This window comes from Macrobrachium nipponense, chromosome 12, assembly GCF_015104395.2.
Source record: "Macrobrachium nipponense isolate FS-2020 chromosome 12, ASM1510439v2, whole genome shotgun sequence".
Taxonomy (NCBI): Eukaryota; Metazoa; Arthropoda; class Malacostraca; order Decapoda; family Palaemonidae; genus Macrobrachium; species Macrobrachium nipponense.
This window is the reverse complement of record NC_087205.1, coordinates 72216768-72232225: the sequence shown is the minus strand read 5'-3', so window position 1 is coordinate 72232225 and position 15458 is coordinate 72216768. Positions and strand designations below refer to the sequence as shown.

General features: G+C 35.9%; 2 protein-coding genes across 3 annotated transcripts in view; both read right to left on the bottom strand.

Moving 5' to 3' along the window:
• LOC135224601 (C-type lectin domain family 17, member A-like) overlaps nucleotides 1–3459 on the bottom strand; it is a 27775-nt gene extending 24316 nt beyond the window's left edge. Inside the window, exons 1-4 of the mRNA XM_064263761.1 lie at nucleotides 3236–3459; nucleotides 1159–1200; nucleotides 946–987; nucleotides 719–760 (exon numbers count right to left, since the gene is read on the bottom strand). Of these exons, the coding sequence (XP_064119831.1) occupies nucleotides 719–760; nucleotides 946–987; nucleotides 1159–1200; nucleotides 3236–3395 (286 nt within the window). The 5' untranslated portion in view covers nucleotides 3396–3459. The remainder of the gene's footprint in view (nucleotides 1–718; nucleotides 761–945; nucleotides 988–1158; nucleotides 1201–3235) is intronic.
• A 7336-nt stretch (nucleotides 3460–10795) lies between these two features.
• The window catches only part of LOC135224600 (uncharacterized), a 33681-nt gene continuing 29018 nt past the window's right edge, over nucleotides 10796–15458 (bottom strand). For both annotated transcript variants that reach the window (XM_064263760.1, XM_064263759.1), the window contains 3 exons: nucleotides 14612–14782; nucleotides 12510–12683; nucleotides 10796–11247 (listed from right to left, as the gene is read on the bottom strand). In XM_064263760.1, the coding sequence (XP_064119830.1) occupies nucleotides 10991–11247; nucleotides 12510–12683; nucleotides 14612–14782 (602 nt within the window). In that variant the 3' untranslated portion in view covers nucleotides 10796–10990. The remainder of the gene's footprint in view (nucleotides 11248–12509; nucleotides 12684–14611; nucleotides 14783–15458) is intronic.

Sequence of the window (15458 nt, the reverse complement as noted above, 5' to 3'; positions counted from 1 at the left end):
ATGCGAAGCTGGTGACCTATCACCTGTAGAGGAAACACGTGACTTCCGAATCACATGTTCGTATGTCTGTATGTTGTATATGCTGAGATAGCTATTGTCTGCTATCTTAGTGAAAGACTTGTAATTTTAGATCTCTACTTCTCTTCAAGCAGAGCAGTTCTCTGAATTCACTCTTCCTATACTCCTGTGATGGAGTTTTAATAAAACTGTTAAGTTTGATACCAGGAGTTTGAGTCATCTCCCCTATACTGAAGAAGAAACCAAATGGGAACTTAGAAAATATCTCTACCTCGATGTCACTCAGACGAGAATGGGAAGTAGAAACGGTATGCTTGCGTATAACAGTCGCAAGAAATAAAGATTCAACGGGTTGCCATCCTATACAAAGGCAGAACCCGTATATATATGTGTGTGTGTGTGAGAGAGAGTACCTTTCACGTGCTCCAGTTCATAATGAAATTCTGGAGAGAGAAATTGTCTTCTTAATATCAAGGAAACCAATCTTCCTTTACATGGCAGCATCATCAAAGGATACTGGATTCAAAGAAAAAGGTGTCAAAGTTGACTTTCTATGTGACCTCTCCTCAGGAATTCTTTTTAGATAATATCTGGCCTAAGAAGCATCAAGCTGACACAAACCTGATTTAATTTACTCTTTAGGTAAAGAACTTTGCTCTTTAGTGAAACACAAACTTGGAAAAGATTACATAGACTTTACCTTGAAGGTTAATGTCGACGTGTTGAAGTTTCTCCTGCATTTCTGGAAATAGAAAGAATTGATTGTTTGGGGATCATTCGTCTTTCTTCCTTTATAAAACACAAGGCTCCTCACTTTCATAACAGCAACTCCCTGACTCATTCTATGAGGCAGAGAGACTCATGAAGTATAAGAATTTATCATGTAGCAGGACATAAACAGTTGGAAGTAAAATATATAAGAATTACCTTGAAGTTTGCCTTCGATGTGTTCTTGTTTCTCCTGGATTTCTGAAAAAAACAGTCATTGTTTGGAGATCATTAGTCTTTCTTCCTAAAACATTTTTGTCACATTCACAGTAACTTGACTCATTCTGTGAGAGAGAGAGACTCATGAAGTATAGGAGTTTGTCATGTAGCAGAACATAAACATTTGAAAGCAGAATATTATATAAGAATTACCTTGAAGTTTGCCTTCGACCTGTTCCTGTTTCTCCTGCATTCCTGGAAAGATAAGTCATTGTTTTGTAAAAGCTGGTCTTTATCTTAAAAGAGAGAGAGAGAGAGAGAGAGAGAGAGGAGCTAGGAGAGAGATTAGAGAGCTGGAGAGTGCACAAAGGTTCTTCTGCATGCATTATAGATTTCTAGTGAGGAACAGATCATAAGGAGTCGGGGATGGGCACCTAACTCAGGCTTTTCTCTTCACCTGCAGTTCACTTGTGTAAGGGACGAGTTGAAACTACCCACCACTGAAGAAAACAGAAAACAACAAAAGGTATAGAAATTGAAATCAATTAAAACTTCAACAGAAAGCAAATGTAGTAAGCGTGCTTGACAAATATGCCTACTTCTTTTAAAGTAGCAGAAACCAGCAAAACAAAAACTGCCATGAAGACCAGTTCATGGCTTGACACTGCAAGGAACAACAGAAGGCTCCTGGGACGTGAGGCAACGTGACAGTGCGACAGACTGTGAATGTGGAAGTTCTGCAGAGCGAGTAGCTCTCACACACTGGCGCTTTGGGTGAAGGGACCGAGTGAGCTTTAGATGAAGTTCCCTGTGGAAAATGAAACTGCATCTTCCAGTAATCTTTGTACATGCTGAAGAACTTGACAGGCTTCAGACACTACGACAGGAAAACTATTACAACAGCACGCGAGATGAATATCTGATACAGATGCCACTGATAATGTCATCTCTGTAGGTGTAGAAAACCGAACAAACAACGCTAAGTTTTATGGCTGCAGACGCCATGACACGAAGGAAAAGAAATATAGGCAGTAGCAGAAGAAAAGAAACACCTGATGTAGCCTAATGAACACTGAGTTGAAGGCAACACCAAGTATTGTGTGACGATCATGACTATTCAATACAGTGTTGCCTATACAAACAGAAAAATGGAGCAGGAACCTGGTGCAAATTATGCTCTTCTTTCCAGCGAAGGTTAACCTTACTAGCTACACCACAGACTGGTCCTCTTAGATGGCTGGAGCACCATCTATAATCAGACCCAGAGCATTATTAGACATCCGGGCAGGCACTTTTGTCAGGTGAAGACAGTCAGAAAATATAGCTCTTGGGCTAACCCTCCATATAAAAAAGAGCACTTAGCACAGCCATGGTTTGTCAAATATTATAGGATTTCCTGCAAAGCTGATAATCATATTCATTATTCTGTTGCTAATGAAGACGAAGCCTTGTCCTGCAGCAAACAGCCACACTCCTCTGTACTTGAGCTGTGCTGTGGCTGTAACCAAAGGAGAGGCAGGCAAGTCCTGAAGCTAAGGACGCTCTATAAGACTTAGTTCTAGGTCATGCTTGCATGTATGACTCTGAGGGCCATGAGGACAACATAATGAACTTCTCCTGAAATTAATTTCATATTGCTAGAGTTATTGATAAAAAGGAACCACAATTGTAATGTAGAAATAAATAGTCAGCATATAATCAACAAGGAATCAAGTTCATTACACACACACGGAAGTAGATTGTATGCCAACAAGAAATTGTAATGACAACACAAATCAATCAAAGAAAACTTTCTAGAAGTAAATAAGACGATATGGAGAAGCCAGTCCACCAGGCAGAGAAATCCATGAGTTCCAGGACTCCCCTTCATTCAACAAGGAGAGAGAGAGAGAGAGAGAGAGAGAGAGAGAGAGAGAGAGAGAGAGAGAGAGAGCAGTAACGATGGATTCCGAGCAAGAAAGTAAGAGAACAGGTGAAAATGTAAGAGCTCAGATCCAGGAGAAGACATTTCCTGCACAAATGAAGAACCAGACTGATCTCTCTAAGGACCCTTCCCAGACGCACCTTCTCCAAAGGAAGGCGAATGGAGCCCAAAGGGAAAGTGGGCCTCAGCAAATGGCAACTGACACACCCTGGAGGAGGTTGGGAGGTGAGATAGGTGAATGTGAAAGTGAATAAAAGCCATGAATGGCTTATTTTACCTGTAAAGAAAGAAAGTAAAGATATGACCATGTCGAGAATATGTATCACAAAAAAGAAATGTAAACTGGAACAAGAATGGCTGCATTACCCTTCAGCTGGCTCATGGCTGCTTCTTGCTTCACTAAGGCTGTTTCCTGCTTCGCCAGTAATACCTCCATCTTGATGAAAAGAAGACTCTCCCATTCCTGACAGTGGCCCAAATTCCCCACTGTCAGGAGGAAGAACAGTACAAAAATTTTTCTCACCATTTCTCCTACAGAAGTCACCCAGTGATTGGCTTTCCCTCGTAGCCCTGGGTCTTTATATACCCAGTTCTCAAGAGGACGCATCAGCCAGACAGTGACTCAGTCCACTGTTCAAGGACGTCGTCTCTCTGGCATCAGGCCAGAGCTGAGGTGGATGACTCAGAGGCTGGGAATGTGTGTAGCTACAGTCGCCGGTTGCGTCATCAAGGCCAGATGATTAATTCAGAAGAGCTTTGTAAACAAGCACTCGACGGGGGCGTGATAGGAGGACTTTCCTGAGTGCCACAAGTGAGGCAGCTGCGCCATTGCTCCTTGATTCTGAGGGATAAAGGAAAATGAAGAGAGATGCATTTTATTGTACAGAAATTGCGATGCCATCATAAGAGGGGAAGCAGAGATAATAATAAAGTTGTTGAGGACAATTTTAGTTTCTACATGAAATGCTTTCTTTCACATACCAAGTTTTGACACATTTTTCGTAGATTTCTCACCCTCTCATATGTTGACAGAGAGAGAGAGAGAGAGAGAGAGACACTGAAGAAAAACATCGTAATAAATTTGGAAATTCAAACATCCCAAAGATGAAACCAACGAGAGATAGCCAATGTTCAAGGGATCTCTTGCTTCCTTTTGTCCCTGGTTATCCTCGTGTGCCTGTCGTGTGCTGTTTGTGCGAGCATGTGTGTGTGTGTGTGTGTGAGTGCACAGAGATTATTTTCAGCAATGGTCCACAGACAGACAGGCAGAGATAGAAATACTTGTCGAATTCATGACTAAATTTATGACATTGTAAAGTGATCTAATATCTGTAATATAATCCTTTGACTTCCACCAGAGTAGAGAGAGAGAGAGAGAGAGAGAGAGAGAGAGAGAGAGAGAGAGAGAGAGAGAGAGAGATCTGTGGGGTTAAAATCAAGCACTTGATGTTCAACGAACTCTTCCTCATCAGGAAGTCATAGAAGAAGAAAGAAAAAAGGAAGAAGGACCATTGTTACGCATGACTAACATCTCGGCTCTCTCCTCAGCCCCCCTCCACGATCCTCGTCCCTCCTCCCTCCTCCCCCTCTCCCCTGAGGAATAGATAACAAGGGCGTCAGTAGCTATACTCCGGCACTGCCCACTGTCGCGTAGGTGCAATCTCAGACTCGGTGACCTTGGGTGCTATTCCCATCTCGTGCCCTCTGCTCGGGGGCTGTTTTCTCTCTCTCTCTCTCTCTCTCTCTCTCTCTCCTCTCTCTCTCTCTCTCTCTCCTTGGCCTCTCTCGTTTTTTATTTACATAATGACATTGATGTAGGCTTAATGAGCAGGGATAGCCAAAATTTCCAGGATGACACCAAACTAGGTGTAAATAAAATTGAATAAATAATAAAATATAAATAAATTAATACATAAGATAAAAAAGGTAAATGAATAAATAAATAATAATAAATTAATTAATTAAAAATCAAATAAATGCATGAAAATAAATAATAATAAAAAATAGTAATAACAAAGATAAATAAATAGTTATAAATAGAAAATAAATGATATAAGAATACTAAATATAAATAAATAAATACAAATAAAAATAAATAAATCACAATATACATAAAGGGAAACAAATAAATAAATAAATAAAAATTTAATAAATAACAAAATGAATAAATAAACAAATAAAAAAAGGAAAAATAAATAAAAATAAAATAAAAGGAAGAAATTTAGTAAATAAATAGATAAATAAATTATAGAAGTTAATGAATGAATAAACAAATAAATAAATGAAAATAAATAAACAAGAATAAATAAAAAATTAAAATAATAAGTATATAAAAATAAAAGATAAAGAAAAATAATAAATAACAAATAAATATAAAAAATTAAATAAAAAATTAATTCATAATAAAGTGTAAATAACATGACTATAATATATAGGAAATGAATAAAAAAATAAGTAGATGAACGAATAAATAGTCGATAAAAAATAATAATACAATAAAATAATAAAATATAAATAAAAAACTTGTATAAATAAATGAATCAATAAAACTTAATAATTGGGATAAAAATAAAAATAAATATTACAAATAAATAATACGGAATATATAAAGATTAATAGATAAATGAAAAGATCATAAATCAAATCATTTTATAAAAAATTAAATAATTATATAAAAAAATAAAAAATTATAAATATTTATCATATAAATAAATTAATATACATAAATTATAACATCAAGATGAATAAAAAATAAATAATAAATAAATAAAATAAAATGAATAAAAATAAATAAATAAATAAATAAAATAAAATGATAAAATAAATAAATAAATAAACTTAATAAGTAAATTAATAGAGAAGAATACTAATATAATGAATACAAAAATAACTTCTAATAATAAGATAAAAATACATAATAGACATAAGTACCAGAAACTAAGTTAATATAACTAATAAGTAAATAATTAAATGAAAAAATGAAATAAAAATTAAATAAAGATAAATAAATACATAAATATGAGATAAATAAATAGATGTGAAATAAATAAATAAATATACAAAAATAAATAAATAAATAAAATTAAATTAAATTAAATCAATAAAAAAATTTAATACATAAGATAAATGAATAACTAAATAAATGAAATAAAGATAAATAAATGAATTTTGTAAATTAAAAAGAAATAAATAAGTATTGAACATAAATAAATAAATGATTAATGTAAAAAATATATAAGTAAATAAGTAAATAATTAAATAATAATGGATAAATCGATAAAAATATAATATAAATAAATAAAATAAATATGCAAATAAATAAATAAAAAATGAATGATTACATAAACAAATAAATAATTAAAGAAAATAGATAAAAAATGAAAAATAATAATAGTAAATAAAAATAAAAAAAAAAATATATCAATAAAATAAAAAGATGAAAAAATTAAATTTATGAAAATAAATAAAAATATAAAAAAGTCAATAAATAAATAAAAATAAATAAAGTGTGAACAATCTATTTAGGATCTATTACTCAACAGTATTGTTACGGCATATAGATGGCATCCAAATATTAATAAAGGGGTTTTTCTTTTTATCAATTCGGGAACCAGTTTTGCATATAAAATTGGATGGTTTCCGTAGTAATGTTTTCCAATAAGGTATGGCTGAGGCGGTTACGGCGATGGATGGAAGCTAGGAAAGAACGCTGGGCCAGCCGCGTACGGTCGCCGCGGGTCAAAAAAAAAAAAAAAATAGGAGACAGAGAGACTCTATGAACGAGTGAAAAAATCCCATTTTGAAATATTCGCCAAAATTCGAGTATTGGCCGTATCGAGGTAACATTTGGTCATTTCATAGGGCGTTATAAGGCGCATCTTTTTGGAATTTGGAATGTATGAAGCTCGGATAGACACGGACCGCGCTAAACGGTCGCCGCAGAGAAAAAAAAAAAGGAGACTGAGAGACTATGAAGAACGAGTGAAAAAATCCCATTTTGACAAATATTCGCCAAAATTCGAGTATTGGCCGTATCAAGTTAACATTTGGTCATTTCATAGGGCGTTTTAAGGCGCATCTTTATGAATTGGGAGTGTATGAAGCTAGGATAGACGCGGACCGCACTTGTCCATTTTGTTTTTTAAAAATATAAAATAAAACTTCAAACGATGAGGGACGGGCTGGGCGCCGGACCGAATGCGTTTTTGTCGAAGAAAAATTAATAGATTTAAGATATAGAATAGAATGAGTGTTTGTCGCAATGAAAAATGTCAAAGTATCGTGAAATACACATGAATTATTATAAATTTAAAAAAAATCAAGCATTTCAGTCTAAATAGTCCAGTTTTGGAATAGATACAAAACTTTTGCGTTTAAAAAGGAAGGAAGATGAGTGTTTTTCTTACTTTTCAAGGGAAAAATCCCATTTTCAAATATTCGCCAAAATTCGATATTGACTGTATCGAGTTACCATTTGGTCATTTCGTAGGGCATCTTAAGGCGCATCTTTTTGAATCGGGAATGTATGAAGCTAGGATAGACGCGGACCGCGCTACAGCCGCTAAGCGCTCTCTTCCTTCTCATCGCTCTCGTCTCTCTCTCTCTCCTCCTCATCTCTCTCTCTCTCTCAAAGTTATTTTTCAAGGGAAAAATTCCAAATTTGATAAGTATTTTTACACAGTCACAAGAAGGGAAAATAATAAAATACAGTTTTTTCTGAGTAAAAAATTGATAAGGCAAAATTAAGCTGTCATATAGAATTTGTATTTCAATATAGAATTACTTTTTGTTGTTATTCATATTCAATTTTATTTTGAAAGGATAATTAAACGCCATTTCGAGACAACGTAGAGACACCATATTTATGCTTCTGAACCGAGGCTTGGAAATATCTTTCCCATCACATTTCTGAACTGATGACTCGCACTTGTCCGATTTGTTTTTAAAAAAATATAAAATAAAACTTCAAACGATGAGAGACGGGCTGGGCGCGATACCGAATGCGTTTTGTTGCAAGAAAAATTAATTGATTTAAGATATAGAATAGAATGAGTGTTGTCGCAAGAAAAATGTCAAAGTATTGTCAAATACACATGAATTATTATAAATTTAAAAAATCAAGCATTTACAGTCTAAATAGTCCAGTTTTGGAATAGATACAAAACTTTTGCGTTTAAAAAGGAAGGAAGATGAGTGTTTTTCTTACTTTTCAAGGGAAAAATCCCATTTTCAAATATTCGCCAAAATTCGAGTATTGACTGTATCGAGTTATTTCGTAGGGCGTTTTGAGGCGCATCTTTTTGAATTAGGAATGTATGAAGCTAGGATAGACGCGGACCGCACTACGGTCGCCGCGGAAAAAAAAGTAGACTGAGAGGCTTTATGAATGAGTGGAAAAATCCCATTCTGAAATATTCACCAAATATAGAGTACACTCTAAAAAATTAAGGGTATAATAGGGGTAGAAAAAGGGTATTTCTAGTGGTTAAAATGCATACCACATCGGGGTATATAAGAACTATAATTATACCCTTTACAATATACCCTATATGGGTATAACATATACTTGTGATACCATTCTTTGGGGTGTATCGGAGGTAAAGAATACCCTCATTGCAGGGTATTCTATACGATATATATACCCGGGTATATAAATTATATAATTACTATATTAATGCAATACACACTTAGGTGTAGTTATAGCTTACAGTATATAAAATTATAAGGTCAATGATTTCAAAAGTTTGGTTTATCAATTTATTATTTTCATCGCACTTGAAAATCAAAAGTATTAGTGATGAAGGTGGGTGGTGGATGAGGGGGAGGAATGTGATCTGCGGCTGCGCTGCACGTATACGAGAGAGAACTTGCAGAAGTGTTGTTTGTGCAGTAGGAGGCACGTTACAAGTTTTGAAATATTGGTGCTACACTGTCTGGGACACACTGGCAGCGATGTCTCTTTGGAGAATTAAGTTTTTTTATAATATTTCACTTGGAAAAGTTCGTTCCTATATTTGAAATCAACACTTAAGTTTCACCAAAAAAATGCTGTCCCACAATTCTCTAAACCTTCCATATATTGCTCAATAACCACACCTCACCCTTACCAACCACACCTCACCTCCACCACACACATGTAACACTGCTAGACTGAAATGTTGAGCGAGTCACTTGAGTGATTGAATCTTGAGAGCAGTGACAATAGCAGCAAATGTATAAGAAACGACATACTATACTATTGCGTATGTCTATGTAATATATATATATATATATATAATATATATATATATATATATATATAATTATATAAATAACTGCGATTGTGCAATCAAGTGAGCCTTGGCAACGATATAATTGCCAAGAACTACATTTGTAGCATACCGACTTGCTGCAAATTATCAATAACTCAAAACTATTATATTATTAGTAACTTTTTTGTAGTGTTACACTATCAGTGTAACAATATGGTTATTTGATAAAGAGTAAAAGTTCATTTCATGACATAATCAGATATACTTCCGAAGCCCATTTTGAGACCAAATGTAAAAAGAGTATAATATTCACCAAAAATACCCTGCCTATCCATTGAGAGGAGTATTTCTGAGCAGTAGGGTGTATTAACTTATGTATAAACCTTAGCTCAAACGTTATACCCTTTCTCTACCTTGAGCTTTTTACATTGTACTACCATTATTATTGCCTAATTCAAACAGTAACCTAAGTGTCAAAATTTTCAACCTTCATGGTATTCACATATTCCACCAAACATGAGGTCACATGAGGAGTCAGTCATGGAAGTGAAACTTAAAATGTCTGCACATAAAAATGCAATTTTATTTATAGTTCCCCTTGAGGCTCCGGTATTTGCGGGGTTGTTTTGCTATATGTACACCAAAAGGGAGTATCCTGTTTGACTTTGGTATAGTCTGTCCACCTCCAATCCAGCTGGCTTCCATTTCAGGTTCTGGGGGTAAAAAAGCATAAGATTCTTACCAAAAAATCAAGAACGGTATGACATTCTACTAAATAAGAAAATGATATGTCGATGGATCTATCTATACCTTATTTACCACTGTTTTCAATTACCTTAAATTACCTTAGCCCTTGCCATCGGTCTTTTCTTTCTTCTCACCCACATGACGAAATTCTCTACCCTTGGCATCAGCGTGCACAATACTATTTCCATTTCGTCTACACTGTGTGTGTGGTGTGTTGTGGGGGGGGGGGGGGGGATGGTGTATGTGTATGTATATATTGAATGATGATGATTAAAGGAACTTTTGCTGCAAGGAATTCTCGACGTCCTCTTTAGTTCTCTGAAAAGAAACCCATTTTGCCGGCTTTGTCTGTCTATCCGCACTTCTTTCTGTCCGCCCTCAGATTTTTAAAACTACTGAAGCTAGAGGAGTGCACATTATTATGTTGATCATCCACCCTCCAATCATCAAACATGCCTAATTGCAGCCGTCTAGCCTCAGTAGATTTTTTATATTTTATTTAAGGTTAAATTTAGCCATAATCGTGCTTCCGGCAGCGATATATTACAAGACGCCATCGGTTCCTGGTTAAAGTTTCGTTGAGCGCGGCTTACTTCACGCTTATTAACCCAGACCCACTGAAAGATAGATCAGTTCTCAATGGCTTTGATAATTATACGCTGTAGCAGTTGTACAGAAAACTCGATTGCGGCGGAGAAACATTTTTTACTTGTTTCCTTATGTTTTTGGATCCTTTTTCTACTCTGCATGAGAACCTCGTATCCCCAAAGAAAGGGAATTAAGAGGACTATCGAATGGAGCCGTGGTCTTGATCACAGGACCACAAGAATTCCATTCGAAAGATAAAGTACTGAGAATCAAAGAAGGTTGAGAATGAGAATGAAAATCATTTCCCTTTTGCTAAAATTCTCATTCAAGCAAACAATGATTGTTTCCCTCAGTGAATTTATTTTCGTCTCTGTCTCTTACAAGTCTTTATGGATTAGTTAAATAAGAGAACCAAAAGTTGACAAAAAAGTATCTAAAAATAACTGATTAAGCACTTGTACAGTAAATTTCAAACGGATTATAATGATAAAATCATTATTACCCAATTCCGAACTGATAATCAGCGTTAAAATGTTCAACTTTCATTATGTTCACAGATTCCAGCAAATTCGTGGTTACATGAATAGTCATGGAAGTAAAACATAAAATTTCTGTTCATACAAATGCAATTTTCCTTAGTTCCTCCTTGAGGCTCCTGTATTTGTGGGTATACACTGCTATTTACTCCCCAAAAAGGAGTACCCATTTTGACTTTGGTATAGTCTGTCCACCTCCAGTCCCCTTCGGTGGCTGCGTCAGAGCCTCCAATCCAGAAGTAGACCATGTCAGGTTCTGAGGGTAGAAAAGAATAAAATCCTTACGAAACAATAACGTACGATATGACAATCTAGTAAAACAAGAAACTAATATGTCGATGGATCTTTCGATACCTTATTTACGTCTGTTTTCAATTACCATAGCCCTTGACATCGGTCTTTTCTTTATTCTAACCCACATGGAATTCTCTACCCTCTTTTTTTCAGCATGCACAACACTATTTCCATTTCATCTACATACACTGATTTTTAGAATATAAGACCCTTCCTTTTCTCTCTTCAAAGAAATTGGCAACTTTCAAACACACTACATATCTCCATGGTCATCACAACCTTTTGTCTAGCATTCTTCATCTTTGATTTGCCCACGAAATCTCTTCACCATCCAGTCCACAGAGTGGATACAGGAGTCATCTCTAGCCTTTGCCTCTCCAGCTCCTCTGACTTTTTTATCTATTAGGAATACAGGACCATTAAGCTTCGTCTGAGTAAGAGGAAACCTCACATTCCAGTCAGATCTCCAACTAAGAACAAATTCTGCTCCATTGTCAAGTAATGCTCTTGACAACTTTTGCAAATGTAACTTCTCCTCTCCTGCATACGTCCTCGCCTATTCTAGTGTTCCTGATCTTCCTACTTTAACACTTTCTGACCCTGTCCTATCCAGTATTCCCTAATTATAAGGTCAATATGGTTCTTGAATTATGAAGGATCAGCAAAACCTCTTGCCTGATTCTTTAAGGAATTTGCAAACAAACTGGCTCATTAGCTTTACTACCTTTTTTTATTTCATTGGTAAATCCTGCTCACTTCGTTTTATTTCATAGATTCTAAAATTAGTCTTTGTCAGCCAAACGTCTGGCTTATGACTTCAATCCTCCTCTGTGGGCTATTTCTAGTTTTTATGAACTCAGATTATACCTGTTCCTGTTGATGGTGCGAGGCCTGCTCCTTTCCCTATCTTATGGGGTTCCTCAAGCCACTGTTTTTCCACCTATTCTTTTTATCCTCAGCTAACAACATCCACTTTCTTTGTCTCTTATCCATACCTCTGCGAATAATTCAACCCTCAATAATCATTTCTTCTTCATTCGACTCCAAACCCTCTTTTACTATTTAAGTTTATTTAGAATTTCACGATCCTAATCCATTAAACCGGTTATTATTAGCTTACCTAATGGGGTTCCCATAACCTTGTCAAATTCATTGTTCTGACAAATACTGGTTCAGTACAATCTTACTTTAAAAAAATTGTGCTTTTAAAATTAAAAACCTTACCTTTGGCGTTGATATGATGGACGATGTCGTAGAATAAATTTGCGTCGTCAATTTTGAGCAGGTGACCGTCAAGTCCAATACACAATGTTTCCATGTTAAGCCAAGTGTCTTTTGTTGCAGTGTGGAAGTAGAGACACTTTCCTCCCACGTCAGTGTACGGAACTGGGCATGGTACTGGAAATAGAAGTTATTGATCAAACTGTGCGTTAATCAACTCTCTCTCTCTCTCTCTCTCTCTCTCTCTCTCTTATATATATATATATATATCATATATATATATCTATATATATATATATATATAATTATATATATATATATATATATATATATATATATATTTGTGTGTGTGCGCGCGCGTGCATGTGTTTGTATACATATATATGTATGCTTATATTTATACACACATAAGCTATGTAAAGATTTAGACAGAACATACTCCTCATCAAGGAAGTGATGAGTGGTGCTTAATATGAATGAAAGAGAAAAGTTGAAGTTGAGACTTGAGGTGAAGTGTTGAATAGTGACTGTCTCGCGAGAATAACTGGAAATGTGAAAAACAGGATATGAAGGAATGGATGGATCAATTTGGTGATGGTTCAGTCACGTGGGAAGAATGGAGGACGATAGGCTGGTGATAGCAGTGTATAATCCTGCAGTGTCGGGGCATACGAGGAGATGAAGACCTTCAAAGGGTTGGGTAGACGTGATCAAAGAGGTCTTGGAAATTAAGAACCTTTATATCCAGGAAGCACAAGAGTGAACAGAATGGTGTAGTGTGGAGCAGATCAGATGTTCTGCTGGTGAGACTTCTGTGTAGGTGAATTTGACGGCTGGTAGTGTTGAATTTTTGCATATGGGCTTCATCCATGGTGCTTCATTTAAAGCATGAAGGAAGCAGAGACAGGTTCGTTGCTTGTGATGGAAAACGGCTTAGTTTCGGGAGCAAAGCACTTATTCACTTGGATCGAGTAATTCCAGAAGAGGTCTACTGTTCAGTTCTCAGTAAGGGTCAAAATGATCACTACAGATTTACAAGTAGATAGAATCGAACATGCGTCGCCTACTGTTAAGGATTCGTCGGTAACCAGTGAGTTATTATTGGATTATATATGTATACATATGTGTGTGTGTGTGTTTGTATGTATATATTGAATGGTAATGATTAAAGGAAACTTTTGCTGCAAGGAATTCTCGACGTCCTTTTTAGTTTTCTGAAAAGAAACCCATTATGCCGGCCTTGTCTGTCTGTCCGCCCTTAGATTTTTAAAACTACTGAGGCTAGAGGAGAGCAAATTTTTATGTTGATCATCCACCCTCCAATCATCAAACATGCCTAATTGCAGCCGTCTAGCCTCAGTAGATTTTTTAAAATTTTATTTAAGGTTAAATTTAGCCATAATCGTGCTTCCGGCAGCGATATATTACAAGACACCATCGGTTCCTGGTTAAAGTTTCGTTGAGCGCGGCTCATACAGCTTTATACCCAGACCACTGAAAGATAGATCAGTTCTCAATGGCTTTGATAAAGCCATTGAGCTGTACAGTTTTCTGTACAGCTGTAGCGGCTGTACAGAAAACTCGATTGCGACGGAGAAACATTTTTTACTTGTTTCCTTATGTTTTTGGATCCTTTTTCCACTCTGAGAACCTCGTATCCCCAAAGAAAGGGAATTAAGAGGACTATCGAATGGAGCCGTGGTCTTGATCACAGGACCACAAGAATTCCATTCGAAAGATAAAGTACTGAGAATCAAAGAAGGTTGAGAATGAGAATGAAAATCATTTCCCTTTTGCTAAAATTCTCATTCAAGCAAACAATGATTGTTTCCCTCAGTGAATTTATTTTCGTCTCTGTCTCTTACAAGTCTTTATGGATTAGTTAAATAAGAGAACCAAAATTTGACAAAAAAGTATCTAAAAATAACTGATTAAGCACTTGTACAGTAAATTTCAAACGGATTATAATGATAAAATCATTATTACCCAATTCAGAACTGATAATCAGCGTCAAAATTTTCAACTTTCATTATGTTCACAGATTCCAGCAAATTCGTGGTCACATCGGTAGTCATGGAAGTAAAACATCACATCTTTGTTCATACAAATGCAATTTTCCTTAGTTCCTCCCTGAGGCTCCTGTATTTGTGGGTATACAGTGCTATTTACTCCCCAAAAAGGAGTACCCATTTTGACTTTGGTATAGTCTGTCCACCTCCAGTCCCCTTCGGTGGCTGCGTCAGAGCCTCCAATCCAGAAGTAGGTCGTGTCAGGTTCTGAGGGTAGAAAAGAATAAAATCCTTACAAAACAATCACGTACGGTATGACAGTCTACTAAAACAAGAAAATGATTTGTCGATGGATCTTTCGATACCTTATTTACGTCTGTTTTCAATTACCATAGCTCTTGCTATCGGTCTTTTCTTTATTCTAACCCACATGACGAAATTCTCTATCCTCGGTTTTTCAGCATGCACAACACTATTTCCATTTCATCTACATACACTGATTTTCAGGATATAAGACCCTTCCTTTTCTCTCCTCAAAGAAATTGGCAACTTTCAAACACACTACATATCTCCATGGTCATCACAACCTTATGTCTAGCATTCTTCATCCTTGACTTGCCCACGAAATCTTCTTCACTATCCAGTCCACGGAGTGGATACAGGAGTCATCCCTAGCCTTTGCCTCTGCAGCTTCTCTGACTTTTTTATCTATTAGGAATACTGGACCATTAAGCTTCGTCTGAGTAAGAAGAAACCTCACATCCCAGTCAGATCTCCAACTAAGAACAAATTCTGCTCCATTGCCAAATCTAACTTCTCCTCTCCTGCATACGTCTACTGGAAAAGCCACTCTTCTGTTCACCTTTCCTCACCTATCCTAGTGTTCCTGATCTTCCTACTTAACACTTTTTGGCCCTATGTCCAATCCAGTATTCCCCAATCA